Raw genomic sequence first — 21,079 nt, forward strand, 5'->3', positions numbered from 1 at the left:
CTTTGGAACAGTATGATGAGAAAGATGATTTGGTCATTTTTTCTTGTATTATCCTTCTCCTTCAATATCAAGACAAAATGTTCCCCTCTATGAAAAACTTGACCAGCACTTCCCCTCTAACATGGGCATTGAGGAGAACACAGTGATTGTGGTGAGGTGAAACAGATTTGTCAGAAGTCCATGTTGCTAGGGTATTACGCTGTAAAAAAGTTACCAGACTTTGGAAACAGTTCAGGTGAAAGTTCTATGGGATGAATTATATACTGCAATACGTAGCATTGTAATTGCTTGGAGAGTTATCAGCAATTTACCCCTCAAAAAGGAGGGATGCATCAAGAAGGCTTCTGCAAGGATCCCTTCCAAGTGCAGTATCTTAGTGGCTTGGATAATTGAATAGATAGTAGTCATTAACCTTTACTGTAGAAACAGCAAACCTATTTCTCTTTAGACAATACTCAAATCATGAAAAATACAGTCTGTAGAACACCTAATAAAAATTAGTGATATGAAGCACAACAGACAAAGCAGCAATGTGACTTTCTTACAGCAAAGAAACAACATTAAATAATCCTTTTATCTGTTTCTGAAAAGAAAAGAAAATAAACTGTGATATGTGGGAACCTCACTTTGAGCATACATTTGGGAAGCAAGAGCATTTTTCATCTACTTTCAGCTCTACTTCTATACTTTGTTCTCAGGAGAAACTGTAGAGGCAATAGAAAGCACATTTGTGTAGCCCACTGTGAAAACAGAGGAAAACAGAATACAATACGGGCAGTATCCTTGTTTTAAGCCAAAGGGCCCCTGCCAGAACACCAAGTTTGATGCAAACAGATTGTTGCACGCCTATATTCTATAATGTATAACACTTATTTGTTATGTATAACTAGCCTAGACACCTAGACTGTCCTAAAGGAATAACCCCAAGTAGTTCAAAGTTACAGTAGCTGTATAATACATCAGTTCCTTAGAAAGCAAAATTTCCTCTTTCCATACATACCATGTATGTCATTCCAGTGAAGCTAAATGGGCTTTTCATGAGATGAAAGACATAAAAACCCACCTCCATAAATAGTTTAAAATGCAAACTAATTAAACTTACAAAAAAAAATCCAAAGCAGTTCTTTCTTCAAAGTTGTAGCAGACTAAATCATCTTTGTGAAACCCATGGTTGCTTTTTCCTTTGCTTCATCAGTACAAATTTTCTATGTATGGAAAACAATAAAGGCAAAAGGTTGGCTGATCCTGAAAAGCATACAGCATGAGGTAGTGAGCATTTGGTACTGCGTCTATTTACTGTTGCTCAGCAGTGAGAAATCCATCTACGCAGTTGCATTTGGATTTAAAGTCCATTTTCTCTGAAGTAATTGGAAAACCTGCATGAATTTCAATTTCACCGGGATCGGAGTTTTTGAATACAGGTTCATGCAAATTCACGCTGACGGCCACAGAATGCTTTGAGAAAGTTTAAAGCGAGAGAAAAATGTCACCCCGGCAGTATGCAGGTAAAGGAATAGCTGAATTGTATATGTAAATCAACACATGTAGTTTCTGTGTACCTACTCTTCTGCATATTCTGTGTATGACAATACCCATAGTCTGCCTTGAATTTAATGGGGTTGCAGTTTTGTGATATTTTCCCTACTGCATAATGCACTGAAAATCTTGCAGAGATGTAACATGTCTCTGTACAGCAAGAACCTTCACGACGGTTATCTATAGAGCGTAATTAGCTCTGATTGCATGCAATAGGCATCTTCACATCCTCCCACCGCTGTTACCTTTACACCACCGTAGCCTCAAATCAGTCACTCAGGCACTCGGAATACTTTTGGAAAGCTGGACTCTCACCAGCGGCAAAGCCAGACAAAAATCCGCTATTTTCACTAGAAAATCTTACTTCGACTACCCCGAGGGCAGGGCAAAATTGTTTCTGAGGGGAGCGAGTTAGCTTTTGGGGGACTTTTCGGGGCCGGGCACCGCTGTGGGGCGCGGGCCCCTCAGGCGCGGAGCACCGAGGCAGCCGCCGCCTCACGCCGCCTCACGGCGTTCCCGCCCGCCCCTGGCTGAGGTGACGGGCGCTGCTCCGGGGGTCCCCCCCCCAAACTGTCGCCGCCTTCCAGGACTCCCTACAGGGGCGAATCCAGCCTCTTAAAACCAGGGGTGCCGCTCGATAACGGGCGGCTGCCGCCCCGCCCCGGGGCGGCCGCTGGGCGGGGGCGTTGCTGGTGGTGGCCGCAGGTGGCGGAGGCGGCCCCGGCCCCTCCTCGCCCGGTTCCCGGTGCCGCCGCCTCAGTAGCGATGGTGCCCTAGCGAAGGAGGATGCCAGGGGGAGGAGAGGGGCAGAGCCGCCGCCGCCGGGAGCCCCGTCTCTCGCTCGCCTCCCCGCTCGCCGGCACCCGCCGGGCTGCGCGCCGCGCCGCCTCCCGGAGCGGCGGCGGGAGGAGAGGGCAGAGGGGCGGCGGGGGGCTTGCGGGGAGGGTTTTGGTCCCTCCAGGTGCTCTGTCCGCCGCCGGGCAGGGCTTTCTTTCTCCGCCTCCTCCTCCTGCCGCCTTCCCCGGTGCTGCCGGGCGAGCAGCAGCAGCAGTAGGGGCCACCGACCATGTCCAGCAAGAGCCGGAAGAGCAAGGAGCAGGGGAGAGTGACCTTCCCCCCGCAGCACCAGCAGCAGGACGAGGAGGAGGAGGAGGAGGAAGGGGCAGAGGAAGAGGAGCAGCAGCGCCGGCGCCGCGGCTGGAGAGGCGTCAACGGCGGGCTGGAGCCCCCTCCGCCACCTCAGCGCGCCGTGAAAACCCTCCGGGAGCCCTTCGGCTACTATCCGCCGCCGCCCTTTGCCAGCACCATGTAAGTCGGGGCGGGGGGCGGGTTAGGGGGGTGCCGGCCGTCAAATTCCCCGGGGCAGCCCCGCCGAGCCCGGCACCGGCACCCGCACCGCTGCGCCCCGGCACCCCGGCCCCGTCGCGCCCCCTGGCGGCCATTTCGCGCCGCTCCGCTCCGCGCCCCTCCGAGCCGCCCCTCACACCCGCCTCTCCCCGGCCCTTTTCCTGCTGTAACGAGGTGCCCTGCTTAGATCCGCAGCCCAGCGCTTTCTAAAACTTTGCTGGCTGTTCGGGAGCGGTTTGGAGAAACGGGGGTGTGAGCACGTTTGGTTTACCTTGTCTCCGTGCGGTGTGTTATACAGCTCCTTCTGTGCCGACCACCGGCGCGGGTGCTGGGAAATCCAAATTGTTGGCTCGGCAAAGGTTTACACAGCCTCGCTCACCTCCCAGTCCTCCTCACACATTGCTTTTGTATCTTTTAAAATAATTTGGGTAGAGATGAAAACCTGACTCCTCACAGAAATCTAGGACGCCTGTGCTGGAAAACCTGTTTTTGAGATACGTTTTCTCCATCTACATTTGATGTCTTAAAGAGTTTCAGTTCCTTGGTTCCTTATATATGAATAGCACCCGCAACTAGGACTTGCTGTCAAAGGAATAAATTCAATTTTACTAATAGGAACGTTAACTTTCTTTTCTCTGATTTACTGAATGTTGCCTGCCTATGGGTTCACTCATTTTGTAACGCGCTGCAGTTTAGTTAGGCTCCCCTCTGAGGATTTCTTGGGTATTTTATACTTGCGGGACAACATTTGATTCTTAATTAAATATCTTGAGTAATAAATAACAAATGCTTTGGCTTGAGTTTTAAGATAACATAGCAAATATAGAAAGAGCCTTAAATAAAATCACCCTAGAGATGACTGTGAAGTACAGGAATATTTAGAGTAGGGCTGAGAATGTGATAATCGCAATTAAAATGGTTTCTGCCATGCCGGTGCAGAAATTCTGCACAAATGCCTTGTACCCAGCAATCTAGACCTCAAGCGAAGGAATCTTTCACCTGCGTATAGCTGCCTGAAAGTTAGTTGTGCTCAAGTTGTTTGTCTAAGCTCCCTCTGTAGTCGATGGGATGAGAGAGGAAATGGCAGTGGGTACGCCAGCTTAGTCATTTATCTTCTTCCTTGAGGTGCCTGTCTTTTCCCATTCACCATAAAAGGAGCCTAGAAGATTAGTTCAGGCTCAGACACTTAACTTTTGTACAGCTGGAGCTGGGCAGACGAATTGTTAGCCTTCAGTCTTAAATTTCTGGATCTCTTTTTGGTTAGCGTCCTCAGAACTGTTGCTGTATTCTTTTCCTTGACAAATTGATGCCAACAAGGACTGAAACTGGAGTTCAGACGTATATAGCTGTGCGTCCTCAGCCTGTAGTGAGCTGTGTCTGGTGGAGTTTCATACCAGTACATAACCCTTGTGAGCCTGTCCTGGGGGTTGTCGCAGCAGTGACAGCAAGCTGCTGTCCTCTGGGTTGATGAAATGGCTGTGGTTGAGCCATGCAGTGGAAGTGACAGGGCATCAATGAGAGACCCACTGCTCGTCACATACCCATGGTCATCCATGGTATAGCACTAGGCTTTTTCTTCCAGAGTAACGTTTTGCGTTTGCTGCTAAAGCCTGAAAGTGTCCGTAAATAGGATGGATGAGCACCAGTTTGCTTGTGATGTGCTCAGATTGATACGCCTAAGGCTTTGGTGTGTGCAGAATATGAGAGTCCTAGACTGGAAGAATTTGTGATCTAAGTATTCAGCACTGACAAGTGGAAGGGGAAGGAGGCAAGAGGATATGAAGCGGTTTGCATGGGGAGATACACTTAGATGATGTTTGAAATGTCTTCACTCTGAAAGCTTGTAACTTGTGCAAGGTACCTGTCAATGTACATTGGCTCCCTCCTGTGCCAAATATTGCTAGAAAAAGTAATTAACCTTGGATTTCCACCAAGACTGCAGACTGGATGTAATGCTTCTATTACACATGGTACGATATGTCCCAGAGAGAAAAACGTGGACAAAAATTGCAAATTAAGTGTAGTGGGCATCTCACGCCTGACTTCCTGAGACTATCTCAAAACCATAACGAAGTTTTCCTGAGCAGAATGAGAGAACACAAATGAAGGACAGTGTAAAAGTGGCTTTAAAATTGTGTGCTGCTGCAGCCCTGTTTGCTTGGTTCTTTCCCGCTGAGGCCTGTTTGCCTTTTTTGATATGCACGCAGATTCATTCTCACCAAAATGCATAACTTTTATTTCCACAGGAGTTCAGACAAGTGGTACTTTTTGGTTGAGGAATTAGTGGTGAGTAATGGTAGGAGAAAGCTCTGCATAGTTTGGGGAGCGGGGGGAAGGAACAAGTTAAGTGTTGTGTATACCTCCTCCCGATATCTCATAGGGCTTTGTTCCATTTTTGACTGTAGCTCTTTCCAGTTCCGAGCCACAACTTCTGTAAGCTGACATGAGGGCATTTTGGATGATGGATTATGTCATTTCGGAGCAGTGGGAGCACATAGACTGGGGTCAGATTTTGCAGCTGGCCTGATTTATGTTCTGTTCTTCAGCTGAATTACCCTGTCTCTTGCTGACTACTGCCTGGGCTTCCCAGAAGGGAGAAAGAAGCTGACATTTAATACATTTTACGTGTGGTGCGGAGATTCCCAAATTGTGTGAAACACATGCAAGCTTCTTCAGAGTGCAGTATGCAAAGATGTAGGAACGCGACACCATTTTTACTCGTTGAAAAAAAAAATTAACCAACAGCCTCTTTTGGCATGTGACTGTAGCAGGGTTTGGAGGGATGGCAAAGGCCTCGTTTGAGTGAGGCAGTGGTCTGGAGGGATTGCCCATCTAATGCGGCCTGGGGCACTGCATGTGGAACAGCACAGCCTCTTTGTGGTGGTAGCAAAACACATGTTTGAGATCGCTTAGTTTAGAAGATCTCAGGAGTAATGAGCTAAAACGCTGCTCATGCGTATGTGCATGTCTGAACGCTTAGTTCTGGGAGTAAGGCAGTTATCGTTCTTCAGTTTTAAAGCTGGGATCTCAGAGGTTACTTCTGGCAGAACTAGAGGCACAGTCTGTGTCTGCTGTGTGGCAGGTGATAGTGTATGGCTTCTGAATCTGTGCATGCATTGCTGTTTGAGTGATGTGCTTGTCTGATCTGCCTGTAATCACTGGCCTGTGCTTCCTTTTCAGGGCTAGAACAGAACCAAGATTGCTCGTGTTGTACCGCAGGTTAGCAGTGGAGTAAAATGCTTCTAAGTCATTGATGCCAGCTTTTATTGCATTGAATAATTCAGGTAGAATAACAGCTTGTTCTTCAGCGTGAATGTTGTAAACTTGCTGTTTAGGTTTGGGAAGGCCCAGAATGAAACTTCTTTCTCCAACTTTTCTCTTTTTAAAAATGGCTTATACAGTTTGCAGCATTAAAAAGTAGACTTGGAAGCGTGATTATAAGTCTTCTGAATTGCTGTTCATAAGATAAACAGCAGAACACAGGCAAATGTCATTTGTCCCACATTTCTGTCCTTCTGCTAGAATTCTGAAAGCTTGAAAGTGAAAAGAGTTGGGTAGATTAACGGAGTAGAAATCAGTGACTGAAATAATCCTTGGTAGAAGCAGAGGAATCATAATGCTTCTTGAGTCCTTAGTCAGTGTGCTACTCAGGTTTCTACTATTGTACTTTAGAAATAACTACATCCAGAGGAAAAAATAATCAATTTCAGGAATACTGTCCAGTGTCAGGCAACACTACAATGCGGTACAAAGTCGTAGTGAATGTGATGCATGCAAGGCACAAAAGACAGAGAGGTCATTGCTTGCTTAGTGGGGAAAAGAATACCTCTCTTTTTTTTTTTATTGCACATATAAAGGTCAGGCTTTTTAGACAAAACATTTAAGGTAAACTTAAATGTATTAGATACAGAATAGTTAAGGAAATAAAACCTGCAAGAACATCCTTGTTTTATTCTGATAACTGAAAGATTGTGAAGTTTTCTGTACAGTTACTGGAGTTCTTCCATCTTGTCAGTGAAGCCATTTGGCTCCTCAGAACAGCAGCAGAACTGGCGTGTGCTTAGGGCCAAGGGAAACATGCCCTGATGGGGGTGAAACTGGTGTGCTTCAGTTAACATCATTGCTTTTTTCCAATTCCATCCTTCTTATTTGAGCTGAGCAGCAAACAGAGGCTTGAGGCTTTATAGACCCCTTTTCTTGCAGTGAAATGTGAAAAACACGGGTGGGGAAAAAATGGGGGGGGTTCAGCTGCTGCTTCATGTCAGCAGATGGAGGCTGAATTCTGCTCTTTTTTACCTTTGTGCTGCATAGTATGTAGCATAATTACACAGCCTGGGTACTAGGACTGGAATTCACGTAACGCTGCGGTGCATCTGTGGTGAAGGATTAAGGTATAATAACTGGACACTTCTCTTGCTTGGTGGTGTTCTGTTCTTGTTTGCCACAGATTCTTATTTTGTTGTTTTGGGTGGTTTTTTTTTTTTTTCCCAACTATTGGCATCAGGCAGGAAGAACATCATGCTCTCCATCTCTTCTTTCTTTTAATGAGTTGTCACCTCCTTACAGAGTCAGGTTTGAGAAAATGAGCTTTAAAAGCTCTAGAAAATAGAACACAATTAATACAAATTTACTTCTATTTTAATCTCAGTTTTAAGCCACCCTAATGATATTTAGAGATATGAGTTGACATTTTGTTTTGATTACTTAAGTTGACAAATGCAGCATACTTTTTTTGATTAAAACTTAAGTATTTTTTTCTTAAATAATCCACTTACACCATTTTCTTGATCTTTTGGGATAGCTTAAAAAATCTTAGTTGAAAGAACAGGAAAGCAGAAAATGGAATAGGCGGCCCTGTACCTGATACTTACTGCATGCAGTGCTCTGGCCAGAGCTGCACTGCCTTCAAGGTCTTTGAATTTGCTGAAGGAAGAGGAGGAGGAGACAGAAGGGAGGTATGGATGACCCTGACAGTTTTCTGTCTGTATGTGGAGCTGTACACAATTTTTTGTTCTCTTCATTTTTTTTCAGAAGGCCTTGATGATATTTTAGTCATGAAAACACCAAGCAACTTTCATCTTTATTTTGATAAGATATTGCAGTCACTTCAAATACATCATTTCTGTAACAAGATTTATAGCTAAGGAAATCTTCCTCATTGAGAAGATATTCCAGTGCAACACCTTTGGAACGATGTATCTGTTTATACAGATGTCAGATGAGTCACCTCAGTCAGACAATGGATTTTGAAAGAAAGATAGATATAACTGAAAATAAAAGTGGCATATTTTAAATTATACTGAAAAATTATACTGAATATATTGTTCTGTATTCCATAAAAAGACAAATGAGATTCAGGGCAACTGTTCAGAGTCTTAAATCAACAAATCAGCATGAGTCTGTCAGTTCCGTGTTTATTTCTTGGTTTTGTATACTCACTTATTTTTTCCTGTATAATATTATAGTAAACAAATACATTTTCGTAGCTTTATGTTTTAGGAGGTGGAAGAATGGAAACCTAATAGCATAGCAGGCAATAAGGTCTTGTTATCTTGTTTGAAAGGCAACTATGAAAAGACTATTTCTTGTTACACTTCTTGATTTTGTGGGGGGAATAAGGCAGTAGCATACTGTGGCAGTTCACTATAAGCACTCTGGGCTCAAGGCATCATATCTGAATATTCCCAAATGTGAAATATACCCGAGCTTTAGGTATTAAATCAATTCAGTGTTTAGCACAGTCACAAATCCTGTCTGTTATGCAAGATAAATTTTCATAGATTTAAGGAAGGTGGTACAAGAACAAGGGGAAAAAAATATCTGTCATATGTGGCAAAGGAGTTTTGGCACGTATTTCAAGAAGTAAGTACCATTTAGCATTACTTACACTACAGTGCCACCCAGGTCATTTCTGGCAGTCTGGAAATACTAACCACACATGAAAATACAAAATGTAGATCCACTGCTACATCCCAGGGGGGCGCTGCCCTTGATAATGAATCTCCTCACTTGGTCTGAAATGGAACTTGCCATTTGTGCTAACTGCAATATTGTGTGGGGGCTACCTTTTGTGGTGCACAGAGCTTTGATAAAGTGCTGGAAATGTAATATTTTGCTAAATTTATTATACCTGCTGCAGATAGCTGAAAGGCCAGGCATATTCTTATAATCTGAATAGAATTAGATAAGCCCAATGAAAACCAGGAGGGCTGACATTGCAGTGTATGGGGAAATCCAGGTATGTCAAAAAAAAAATAAAAAACCACACGCGTGCGCACGCTGCATTGGAGAGAACATTGCTCAGGTGGTGGGTTTCAACACATAGCACTCAGGACATCTAACTTTTAAAGCTGTCCTGCACCTTCCCCTGTGTTCTGTTAAACGCATAGCCTGTGTGTGCCCAAGGTCTAAGTGCTGTTATTTCCCTTGGTTCAGTCTTTTTGCAGACTGACAGGGTTTGCTTAAAAAGCACCGTTTATTATTCTGTTTTGCTCTCAGTGTTTATGTGGACCCCCGTTTTCCAGTGCACCTTACTTGGCTTTTGCACTGAGGGCAGAAGGATTAATTTCCTCTGCAGTTTTTCTGCATGGCTGTTTATTCTCATATCTGATTTTTTTTCAGTGAGGTGTATAAATTCATTTTCACAGTGCTCCTGTAAAATGGGAGGCAATTGTTCTTTTTCTTATAGATGAGGAACAGAGGCACAGAGGACTCGAGGCCCAAATTGGAGATTTATAAGGCCTGTTTGTCTCAGACTATGTACCGCTTATACATATACATATATATATATACACACATGTACACATATATTTGTGTTATATGTATTCTAAGCACACCCTCCATTAACTCATATATTTATCAGCTGCACTGATGCCTCTGTGCCCATCAAATCAGCTCAGGTGATCTCTGTCCCTGCAGTTAGTGGATTAACTGAAAGCAGCTGAAGGCTGTCTTCCCAAATGCTGAGCTGGACTAGAAAGGAAAGGGGGACTGCTGGTAGGCTTCATGTTTATCTGCAGGCAGTAGCCAAGGAAGGTTATGGTATCCTAAAATACCTTTTCAGGTCTTTGACCTGTGCTCTGGCAGGCAAAAATGCTTTTGTTTCCCCCTGCAGCTGTGACCTCTTCAGCCTGATCCCATCTATTTTGTTGTTTCAGACCTCTCCAGACAATTGCTTCTTGTTGTTTTTTCCAGCTAGATAATGTTTGCTCCTCAATCTCTTAGCTCAGGCCTAGTTTTCATGCCAGCTCCTGGACTCACTTCTCTGAAGCTCTCTTTTTCCTCCGTAGTTTTCTTCCCTAGCTAGTTCCAGGTTATCATCTGATGCGGCTATTTTCTCAGCCTGTTCACATTTGTCCCTGTTGCTCTTAGCCAGTATTTTATTTATTTATTTTTAATTGCCTCATAGATCTACTTTCTTCGTTTCTTCAGCTTTCCCAGTTGGTTCTCAGTTCCCTTTCCTAAACAATCTCACATCACTACACCTCGATTTCTTCTTCCCGGTGTAACCTGCCATCCCAATTTTCATTCAGTAACTCACTTTCCTATTTTAGGGGGGGGTCATAAGGGGTTATATTACAAGAATGCTTTTTTGTTTGTTTGTTTTGTTTTTAATATATGCTCCTATGGTGACATTAGACAGCTTCTTCCATTCAGCTCCTTGAAAAGTAGATGCTCTAATAGAGGTAGGCCCCACATAGCGCGCAGCATTGCAGAACTCCAGTTGGAGTGAGAGCTGATCCCATCTAGATAGGATAGTACCCAAGGTCTGGAATCTGTGAGCAGTTTAGTTACTAGTATCCAGAAAGTCTGCTCGACATGTGTGAACTTCTGTTCTTCAAAGATATCTAACTGGACCACGCTCACCTGTGAGTAGATCCTTCCAGATTTGTTTAACGTTTCTAGTAGTAAACACTAAAAGGCATGAGATCAGGCTTCACTGCGTGTTGCTCAGCAAAACAGTGGGAAGAAAACTTGTCTTCACCTCTAACTTAGGCAAAGTACAGTATGGCAAGTGTAAATATTGCCTACCTTGAACCATCAGCTTGAATCCCTATTTGGGGTTATTAATTGCTATTGAAAGTGCAGCTTGGTATAGTAGATGTGTTTACATTTTATATATAAAAGCGTCTTGGGAGGGATTTCTGAAGAGAAGTGACATCTGATATTGAAGAAAAAAAAATCGACCATACTAACAGAACAGAAATGGCCTGTGGAATTGAACCTGTGAGTGCCTTTAGATTGCATACAAAATACCTGAAGGCAGAAAGATCCCTGAAGGAACGCTTCTAGTTAATAGGTGGGCAAATGACACAGGACAAAATGAGGTACGTAACTGTTTTTGTAGCCTCGGGAGAGGTGGAAGCTGCAAATAACCAACACTGAAATTTTGTGACCTTTTTATTTCTTCCCCTCATTAGGTACATTGAAGAAAGTCCATCTCTGAGGCGTATGACGATGATGAGGGAAAAGGGAAGGCGGCAGGCCATTAGAGGCCCGGCATTCATGTTCAACAACAGAGGCACTAGCCTAACTGCTGAAGAAGAGCGCTTTCTGGATGCAGCAGAGTATGGGAACATACCTGTGGTGCGCAAAATGCTAGAGGAGTCAAAAACACTGAATGTCAACTGTGTTGACTACATGGGCCAAAACGCCTTGCAGCTTGCTGTAGGGAATGAACATTTGGAAGTGACAGAACTTCTGTTAAAAAAAGAGAACTTGGCACGGATTGGAGATGCCCTGCTGCTCGCAATCAGCAAGGGCTACATTAGGATAGTGGAAGCAATTTTGAATCACCCTGGCTTTTCAGTAAATAAGCGACTGACTCTGAGCCCTTGTGAGCAGGAGCTCCAGGACGATGATTTTTATTCCTATGATGAAGATGGCACCCGCTTTTCTCCAGACATCACTCCCATCATTTTAGCTGCCCACTGCCAAAAATACGAAGTTGTGCACATGCTGTTGATGAAAGGAGCAAGGATAGAAAGACCTCATGATTATTTCTGCAAATGTAATGACTGCACAGAGAAGCAAAAGCATGATTCTTTCAGTCACTCTAGGTCAAGAATAAATGCCTACAAAGGACTGGCCAGTCCGGCTTACCTGTCCCTCTCCAGTGAAGATCCTGTACTCACTGCTCTGGAACTCAGCAATGAGCTTGCCAAGTTGGCCAACATTGAAAAAGAGTTCAAGGTAATGCTGGTTTTGTACTTCTCTCTCTTTGTTATTTTTTCAAGCTGATGGTACTTTATAATGTCCTTAGGTGCTTGAAATTGTTTCCTGCCTGAACTTTTTCAATTGCAAATGCTTTTATATTCTTTCTCGCTCTTGATTTTGAATTCTCAATACATAAGCCTTTTAAAATAATTTTTAATAAATAAAAGTGCTTTTGTGCCTGCTGTGCATGGAGAAAAATGGAGAAAGGCACAGTGTATTCTGATAAACTTGCATAAGATGAAAACCAACTTTGCTGTAGCAGACAAATACTGTTTTAGTTACAGATGCTGAGTAGCATAAATGCAGGGAGTAGAAACATTGTGCTTTTCTTAAGCCTACTGCAGCACTGACCTTCTTCCCATTTTGCTATTTATACTAATTTTTGAATGAGGTCTCCAAATTGTTAAGAACACAGGAAGGATTTTTTAATCAGTCTTTTAGAAATGTCACTTGTTCACAACTGGTTGTTAAGCTGATTAAAGATGTAGCTCTTGGTACTGGTTTAGAGCTATATCTGGTTTAGTATGTCAGCATCTTGACTTTTTTTTGATTTGCACTTCTGTTTAGTACCTTGAAAAGTACAGCTTTCCCCGTGTTGTAAAAATAAAACAAAACCACAAACAAAACACCCCAAACATAGGAACCTTAGCCCTCGTAGCAGCAGCAGCCTGCATGTAATAAGATAAGCTTAGCTTGGGGAATGACAGATTGTTCTCAGTGAGTAGTGATATTAATAGCACTGTATCTAGCTGTAGCAAAAATTTTAATGGGGTTCTTCAGGGTCAGTGTTGGGTGCCACTTGTTTAAATAATATCTTCATAACTGATCTGAGAGAGGCAAGAGATGCATTAATCTTTTCAAACAACAGCAAGCATTGCTGACGCTGGAGTACTCAGAAGAAGCATGGAACAACCTAGAGGACAATAGGCAGAAATGAAAAAAGTCAACTTTATCACAGGAGAAAGCATCAGATTTAGACGCCTGAAAAAGAAAAGCTCCAGACAGAGCTAAGAGGAAAAAGGAAGCTCCTGTGTTGAGGAAGATTCAAATATTACCACTTGCTAATGAAGTATAAAAGTCAGCTTAAACCTTCTTTTCTTCCTTTGCTGAAGGAACCTCTGGATACCATGCTGTGTATTGTGTAATTTGGAAAATGGATTGAGTATTTACTGAAATGTATTTATTCAGGAGTATAGCAAAAATGTCAGTTTTTTCTTATCCTCTGCTGAGAAAGTACTAAACTGGGAAAGCTCTTTGTGAATGTAAAATTGAAGAGTTGGAGATTTTTGTATATGCAGAGCTTGTTGGCTTGTGTGCTTCACACAATGGATTACAGTTACATGCCTCACTTAGAGACCATTATAGAAGGTTAAATCTCTGATGTGTGCAACTCAGTCTGGTTTATCATTAATTTCTTCTCAACTAGGCCAACAACTGAAGAGCCACAGGGTGTCCAGAATCATGTGCTTAAGATGGAAACTTATGGGGCTTCTGAGTAACGCTTCAGCAGTTGGGGATGCAACTTTTTTTTTTTCCTCCCAGTTTTTTAGGGAGAACTTCTCTGGGTTGACACCTCAGTGACTCTACTATCTGTCTACTTTGTGATACTGCATATAAGGTGTGACTGTAGCTGTTCAGGAATACTGGTGGGTTCAGGGCCTCAACTGAAGCATCACACAACTTTGTAGGCTCCCAAAATACAACCTCTGTCACCAAATGCTAAAGTAAGCCAAGTCTTATGGTGATTTTTTTTTGTTTTTGTTTTTGGGGAGGATGTAGATGACAAGAACTGAACAGAAAAATTTCAATAAAATTATAAAGTCATGAGAAACTTGCGTGTCCTTGGCACTGATACTATTGATGTGAGTTTAGTTTAAGTAGAATGAAATTTTGAAGGAGAAAAAGCAGCATGTTTCAGTTGGGCTTATTTCAAAATAGAACTTAAGTTGCTTTAATTTTTTAAATATTACATTGACACAATAAAAATATTTTGATTTTTTTTGTTTTTGTTTTCTTGAACTGTTTAGCCTCTTGATATTTTGGGGATGCCTAGAACCCAAGAAATCCACTACTCACACAGATTTTTCCTTTTGTGAATACCACTTACACAGTAGCTAACCTTCCCAGGTGTACAGTATAATTCAGTTTCAGTCCCTATTGTAGAAACTTCCTGGCTCCTTGTTAGGCTGGGAATTCTAGCTTTTTACCAAAATGACAGCATTCCCGTGGAAGTACTGGTTTCCTTGTTGGCCTCCCATTGATCACTTTTCCCTCTGTTTCTTATGAGTGTCAGGGCATTCGTCTGTTCCCTCACCCCGGGCAGAAGGGGTGCTTGTTTGTCTCCGGCATCTGTTGTTAGCTGCCCTTCTTTGGAGGAAGGGGGAATGGAAAAGCGAGGAGGAGGAAAAATGAGCAAGGAATTTTTTCAGCATCACTGTCGCGCTCAGTCCAGGAAGGGCTGGAATCGCACAACTGATGAGAAGGCTGCGTGTTCCTCTGGGGCTGTGGACAGGTATTACGGGGCTGGTGGCAGCATGAATGTTGTACAAGACGCTGTGCTGACAGCTGCAGAGGTAAATTTAGGAGAAATCAAGCAGTGTTTCTGTGTCTGACAGAAGTTGATTGTGAGAGCTTGCCACGTTTGATGCAATTCCAATTTGTAGCTGTATGTTCAGTGCTTTCTTTTCTGTAGGTACATCATCCGAACGTGTTTTGCTAATAACTGTGTGCATTGTCATGTCCCAAGGGAGAAGGCTTCTAGTCTGACGTTTGCACACCCTGCAAGGAAGAATGACTAATAGACTGTTGGTGCCTTCTCCTTTAGTATCATCATGGGAAATGCTTAATTATTCCAGCCAAATTCTAACCATTGCACAACGCTGAGCATAATTGTTTCAGGGGAGAGAAAAATGGACAAAATCACTTTCCCACAGAAAATGGGTGGATGGATCTACTTAAAGGGACTTGTAATGACATTCATTATTTATTCCTACTATCTATGGCCCGTCGCATCACCTCTGCATGCTTCCAGCACTGCACTTCCTGGACCTGGAGCAGTCACACAGCAAATTCCTCTCTAGGTGGCTTTCCCACAGAGGAAGAATATGAGGTGAAGCTGCTTAAAAATGCCTGAGGACAAAGCTTCCCAGTATATGCTTGCTGAACTGAACTTTACATCTTCTGCGTATGCAAAGTCCAGTCTGCTTCTGTCAGTTAGGATTTGCACTAACAAATTCTGATGTTCACGTGCAAACCAGCGTTTGCACAAGTGCATTGAAGATGTGGGAAAGTAGCTTAAGACATTCATTCAGGACAGTCAGTTCTCCAATGCAATTAAAAAACTTAATTATGTCAATACCAGGTTTACCTCATGAGATAGGATTCAAAGAAACCCATGGACCCACATTTTTCTTGGAAGGTGCAAGCCATGTAGCTAAAAAGTACTGAAAAGGAGTAATAAAAAAAAAAAGTAGATGGGAAAACGGGAGCCCTGAAGACCACTTTACTCTTTTTTTTTTCTGTCCTTCCTTACTTTGTACTTCTTTGTGAAATCCTTGTTCTAAGCTCCAGTTGCTTGTTTTGCTACTCTTCATCTATTTCGTTGTAGAGTTTCTTCTTGATCCTGTTGCTACTTTTTGTTCTTGGCTTCCACTTATCTTTTTGTTTTCTACTATTTAGTTACCTTCTCAGATTTTCTTGTCTCCCTTGTAAGTGCTCTTCTAATTTTCTACTTTTTTCTTTTTAATTCTCTAATTAAAAAAAAAAAAAATCTGTCATCCTCCCCTTAGGTTTATTCTTGGGCTTTCTAGTCCTGGTAAAATTGGGATAGCTTGTCTGAATGTGCTGGTGACTCCTCTTTAGGTCTGGAAACTACCTGAGGGAGCAGCAGAGATTATCAGTGCCTGGCAGTCAAAGCAGCAAGATGGTGTTTTAGTGACTGGTATAACAGCATATCGTACCTCTGGCCAGAGCAAAAACTGCAGCGTTTCTCTTCCCTGCTGATCTCAGTCCTCATTACAGCAGGATTTCAGAAATTTCAGTTTTTGTCCAAGTCAAGACTGCTACCAAATCCTAAAGAAAAATCCCTTCACTCCGCCATACCTATTGCTTTCACACTAAACATCAGTTTATAAAAGGAGCTGATTAAATTCTCTCCTGTCATGTTTTCAGGAATGTTTTACATGTAGTAGAGATAATTAGAAAGCAGCAATGCTGATGAAGTTCTGTGTTTAAGATTTGGGACCAGAATTCTGCATCGCTCCAGGCTTCTTCATTGACTTTGATGTTTGTAAGCGATTTTATAACCAACGTGCCTGCTCTGAAACAGTTTTCAAGGTGTGCTGAAACAGATGATTTGATTCTGTTCTTTTGTTGAAAAAGACAAAACCCATTAAGTTAGAAAACGTTATGGAGTGACATTCTGCTGGTATCTGTCTTTATGAGTGGTTGGAGACTTCTAAGGCGTGCTGCTTTGTACTTGAGAGATTGGCTAGAGAAGCTCAGTCTGGAGCTATATCTTGTCTTAATGTAAACAAGCATTCATAACAACAGTTGGAGAATTAGGTTTTCGAATCCCAGTAGCACCACAAAATGCTGCGTGATACAAATATTCCAATCTTTTGTTTCCTTGTTCTACTTTTAGCAGACCCTGGCCACTGCACTGATATGGATTCCTGAAGTTAATTGATATTTACCCTCTTCCTTGAGACCTTTGAAAATGTTACTGCACAGTGATGGGAGAATTTCTAGCAGTCAGAGCAGCTGATGGAACTTTTCTTTGGAGTGACCAGAGAGACGCAGGGCAAGGTGACTGAAAAGCCACGTGATGGTGTGTGTATAGCAGCTTTCAGCTAAATGCAGTCCTGTGGAGGCCAGCTCAGTTCTGTCAGTGAGAATTGCACTCACTGATGACACATCCAAATTCAGTCGACCAGAGCAAGTATCACAAAGGTCCTAGCTCTTTATATATCCTATGTATGGGATAAATCCTTGTTCCCAGTTCTGCTAAAAGCTCCCACTGAAACCAGCGGAAGATGTGGACGTGCATCTAAAAGCGGCACTTGTCTCTGTTCCAAGTAAATTTACATAGTGTTATCTCAGCTGAACTAACAAAGACTGTTCAAGCTTAAGCTACGTTTAGGTCCAACTTTCAAATGACAGGGCTCAGGTCCATAATCATTAGTGCAATTACGTCCTTGATTTGCATATACAGTTCCTACAGTTATATATGCAAACTGGCTAGCGAAGTAGTTGATCTCAAAAGGGCCATTTAATACTTTATGCTTAACATGCGTGTATGAATAATTGTATATGCTGTGTTTGAAATAGTCCTGCAGTTGTGCATAGTCATGAACTATGGTGCTCACAGAAATGTGCCTTTTGGATAACAGGAAACAGGTACATACATTTTGCTTGGCTACATGTAGTTACTTGTTACATTTTCTTTAGAACAGTTTAAAATCTTATGGATGAAATCCGCTTAAGATTTGTATTCATTTGATTCATTCTTTGCACATGTTAATAATTTCTTTGTACAGAATTCTGCATGAACTCATGAGGCGATCTTTAATATTGTTAAGGAGAACAGAGTACGCAGAGGTGGACGGGCTGAGGTCCAACGAGTGGTATGTGATGAACTGGCAGTGAGGCACGGTTCTGCAGCTCCACTCGTGAGCAGTTGGCCATTATCCACTGGTGTCAGCTACGGTATCTGCGAGATATGGAATACAGGCTGATATTTTTGATGTTACAAAGATGTCCACATAGTCGTTAATTTTTTGGAGAGAGATCGTTTAAGGTGATAAAGCTAGCAAAACCAGCTGAGTCAGGCTGTGACTTCGTTGAAGAAACATTTTGTTGATCAGGGAAGCAGAGTCCCCGTATTATCATGAAAACCAGGCAAAGAGCCCTGCTGTATAAGCAGCTCTGTTAGTGCATTACTCTTGGTTTGGCATTTCCCTGAAGAGTAGCTCCACTTTAAGGAATTGGCAACTTTTGCAGCATATAGTAGGGCTTTTCAAACATGGGCTTGGATGCTTCAGAAAAGGAGTGCTGGTGGCATCATTTAGGACGAGGAAGGGACGAGTGATCTGGTGGCTTTGTTCACGCTCACTGTCTTCTCAGGAGAAAGCAAAGGAGTGTGTGGATGACTGAGACCACAGATTCTGCTTTCTGCTGTTCATGCAACACCCCAGAGGCAGAAGATTGCTTGAGAATTGGGTCCTGTGATTACAGTGTGGATAACATTTGGCTGTTTAATTCTATGAAGCAATCAAATATCCTGAGAGAAACTTGATTTTACTAATAAATAAATAAGTAAGGACCTGGAGAGGGAAATCTGGCAAGTTTTCCTACTGTAAGGTTCAAAGCCTCAGTCGGATGCTAACAATGCACAGACTGGTTTTCAGTTCTCATAACAGCATCTGTAAATATTATAGCCTGTATTTAATAATTAAATTCACAGAATTAAGCTTAATCCATCGTATGTCTTACCTTGCCTAGCAAAAGCATAGCTTTTATAAGCAAGTGATCTATCCACCTATGAAGAATCACTAGCACTGTTAATTTTTTCAGTTGAAATGTAGGTAACTCTTGTATAGTAGGCAAATAGTCTGTGCAAAGCAGCCTGGCCTCCAGCAACCAGCAGGGCTGTTCACGGAGCAGATAGGTGTATTTTCTGGAGTGCCAGATAGCAGAGCCTGAGCTGCGAGGAAAGAAGCTTTGCACCCTCTGCCAGGATGAGTCAGGAGGCCTGATGTAAACGTGGGAATGAGTCCCTGTTTGTGAGAGAGAACGGCGAAACGAAACATCCTGTAGTCTGTTCAGACAGCAGTCTGCATGTGATGCTACTGCCGTCACAATTCATTTCTCTTCTTACCATAGTAGCATGATTTTTCACCGCTTTGCTGTTTGCAGGCAATATTTCACAATTGTAGCTACCAGTAAAAATGTATTCTGCCTGCTTAGTTCGTGCTGATTGAGAAAACTGTGTTCACTGAGCAGTTGCTCTAACTGTGCGTGACTGTAGCAGAAACTTACTTCGATGTTCACGTTTTATGAAAGTGATGCCAGGTATACTTGTGTACCTGTGCGTGTATGAGATTTGGTGACAACTTACATGCAGGGAAGTAAAATTTTATACTGGAATTTGTTGAAAAGTTACTTCTTGGGAATGTAACTTCTTGCACAATGTTTCTGTGCTCTTTTAAGGAAAAAGAGGATAACTAAATGGTAAAGAAAGCAGTGAACCTATAGCAAGAGTTACTATTTCTCCTTCTGTTTCTTCACAGTTAGCAAAGGAATGAGGAAAAAATATTTTAAGACGGGATGAAGATACATCTCACAAATAGACAGCACATACTCATTCATCCAAGGACAAAATTAGTGACGCGTCATAAAGCACTTGAATAATACAAAACCATCCAAACTAAACTTTATTAAACCTTAATGAGATGTCACCTTTGAGCATAGGATAAATAATACTGAAAGAGGGAGCTCTTTTTCTCTGGTAAATTTACAAGTGCCTGCAAATTCAGGTGAGAAAGAACATAGCTTCTTTCAGCTTTTTGGTTTCTTTTTATATAGTACTACTACTGAAGTCAGTGAACTTCCTGTATCTTCCCATGTGCCATGAGTAGTGATTTTACAGCTACTTTATAGTGCTAAAGGAAAGTGGATTATCAATCTTATTCCTGTTTGGCTAACATTATGCTGCATCTGATTTTTTTTGTGGGTTTTTGTTTGTTTGTTTTGTGTGGTTGTTTTTTTTCTGAACTATTTCAGTAAATGCTTTTTCTAGCTGTAGTGAAAATACGGAAGCAACTCCTGTTTGAAATGGGAAATTGAAGGGGAAGTTTTCAATCACTGATGCGTAGTAATTACATTTTGAAAGCAACTTCATATAAACAATGCTAAGAACATATGACTTAGGTAAACTGAAGGCAAGGTATTGCTTTTGCCCCTACTATGGTTGTCTTTAATCTCTGCTTTGTCTTCACTGGCAAAAATACTCATTTTCTTTTTATGCTGTCTTGCTAATGTGATAAAGAACCTGTGTGTGCTTATCTTAATATCCTTCACAAGCCTGGCTCTTAAGAGTTTATCTTTATAGTGCTTGGCTTCTATGATGAAACTTTCTTTCTTGAGTAGACTGGCTCCCTCTTGTCTCTTCCAAGATGGCTATTGAGGCTGACAGTTGCAGAGCCCTCCTCTGCAAGGCCTTTAGCTATGTAGGATTTGATGACTAATAATTTTTGCATCTTTTACTTGAAAGCCTTCTCTACCTTCAGACCTCCATGCTTATAAGTATGTGTAACTCCCTTGACTCGCTTTCTTACCAGACTTTGCCTTTTTGAAGTCCTAAATCTTGGATGCTTGCTTATCCTTTCACTGAATTTGATCCTGCACCTTGGTATTTTTATAATTGGTTCTTCTGTGCTATTCCCCTTGATTACCAAAAATTAAACTAAAATAGCTTTGTTGGTTCAAAGTTGTTCAAGCTCATCTATGACCAAAGAAAATATCTGGGTCCTGTTTAGGTCTATGATTAGGACTGCTCGTTTCCAAGTCTGTATCTGGGATGTCAGTCTTCCATAGTAAGATAATTCCTGGTAGTATTTTTCTGTATCCAGTAATGTTTCATTTTGATTTGTATCTGAATCTGACTTACGGGATTGTTAGCTGATTCCTGCAATTACCCTATGCAGCTTCTTTTCCCAAAATAATTTGATGCTAGTGAGAGCATGTTAGTTCCTCTATCATGTTTTATAAATGCTAAGTTAAAAATTTAATAAAACTTAGCAGTACAAGCAATGTACTTAGGCAAAGGGGAGGAAAGTTAGGTTTTGGGGGAAGAAAAATTGATTTTTTTTTCACATGATGAAGACAGAAGTTCTAATGAAGTATTTTTGGGAAAGTGGGAGCCACAAAGGAAAAATCAGTGTCTCCAAAAGTGATTTTAAAAAAGGTAGTGATTGAAAAT

The 21,079-nt window shown here is 42.1% G+C and overlaps 1 protein-coding gene across 3 annotated transcripts in view; it reads left to right on the plus strand.

Moving 5' to 3' along the window:
• Window positions 1-1,828: 1,828 nt before the first annotated feature.
• The window catches only part of TRPC3 (transient receptor potential cation channel subfamily C member 3), a 42,510-nt gene continuing 23,259 nt past the window's right edge, over window positions 1,829-21,079 (plus strand). Inside the window, exons 1-3 of one of the 3 annotated variants that reach the window (XM_083835115.1) lie at window positions 9,849-10,751; window positions 11,011-11,210; window positions 11,304-12,075. In XM_083835115.1, the coding sequence (XP_083691241.1) occupies window positions 11,191-11,210; window positions 11,304-12,075 (792 nt within the window). In that variant the 5' untranslated portion in view covers window positions 9,849-10,751; window positions 11,011-11,190. Of the gene's footprint in view, window positions 2,845-9,848; window positions 10,752-11,010; window positions 11,211-11,303; window positions 12,076-21,079 lie in introns of those variants that run through there. The other 2 variants (XM_083835114.1, XM_083835116.1) reach the window with 2 other exon arrangements.

The sequence above is a fragment of the Anser anser genome (assembly GCF_964211835.1).
Source record: "Anser anser genome assembly, chromosome: 4".
Taxonomy (NCBI): Eukaryota; Metazoa; Chordata; class Aves; order Anseriformes; family Anatidae; genus Anser; species Anser anser.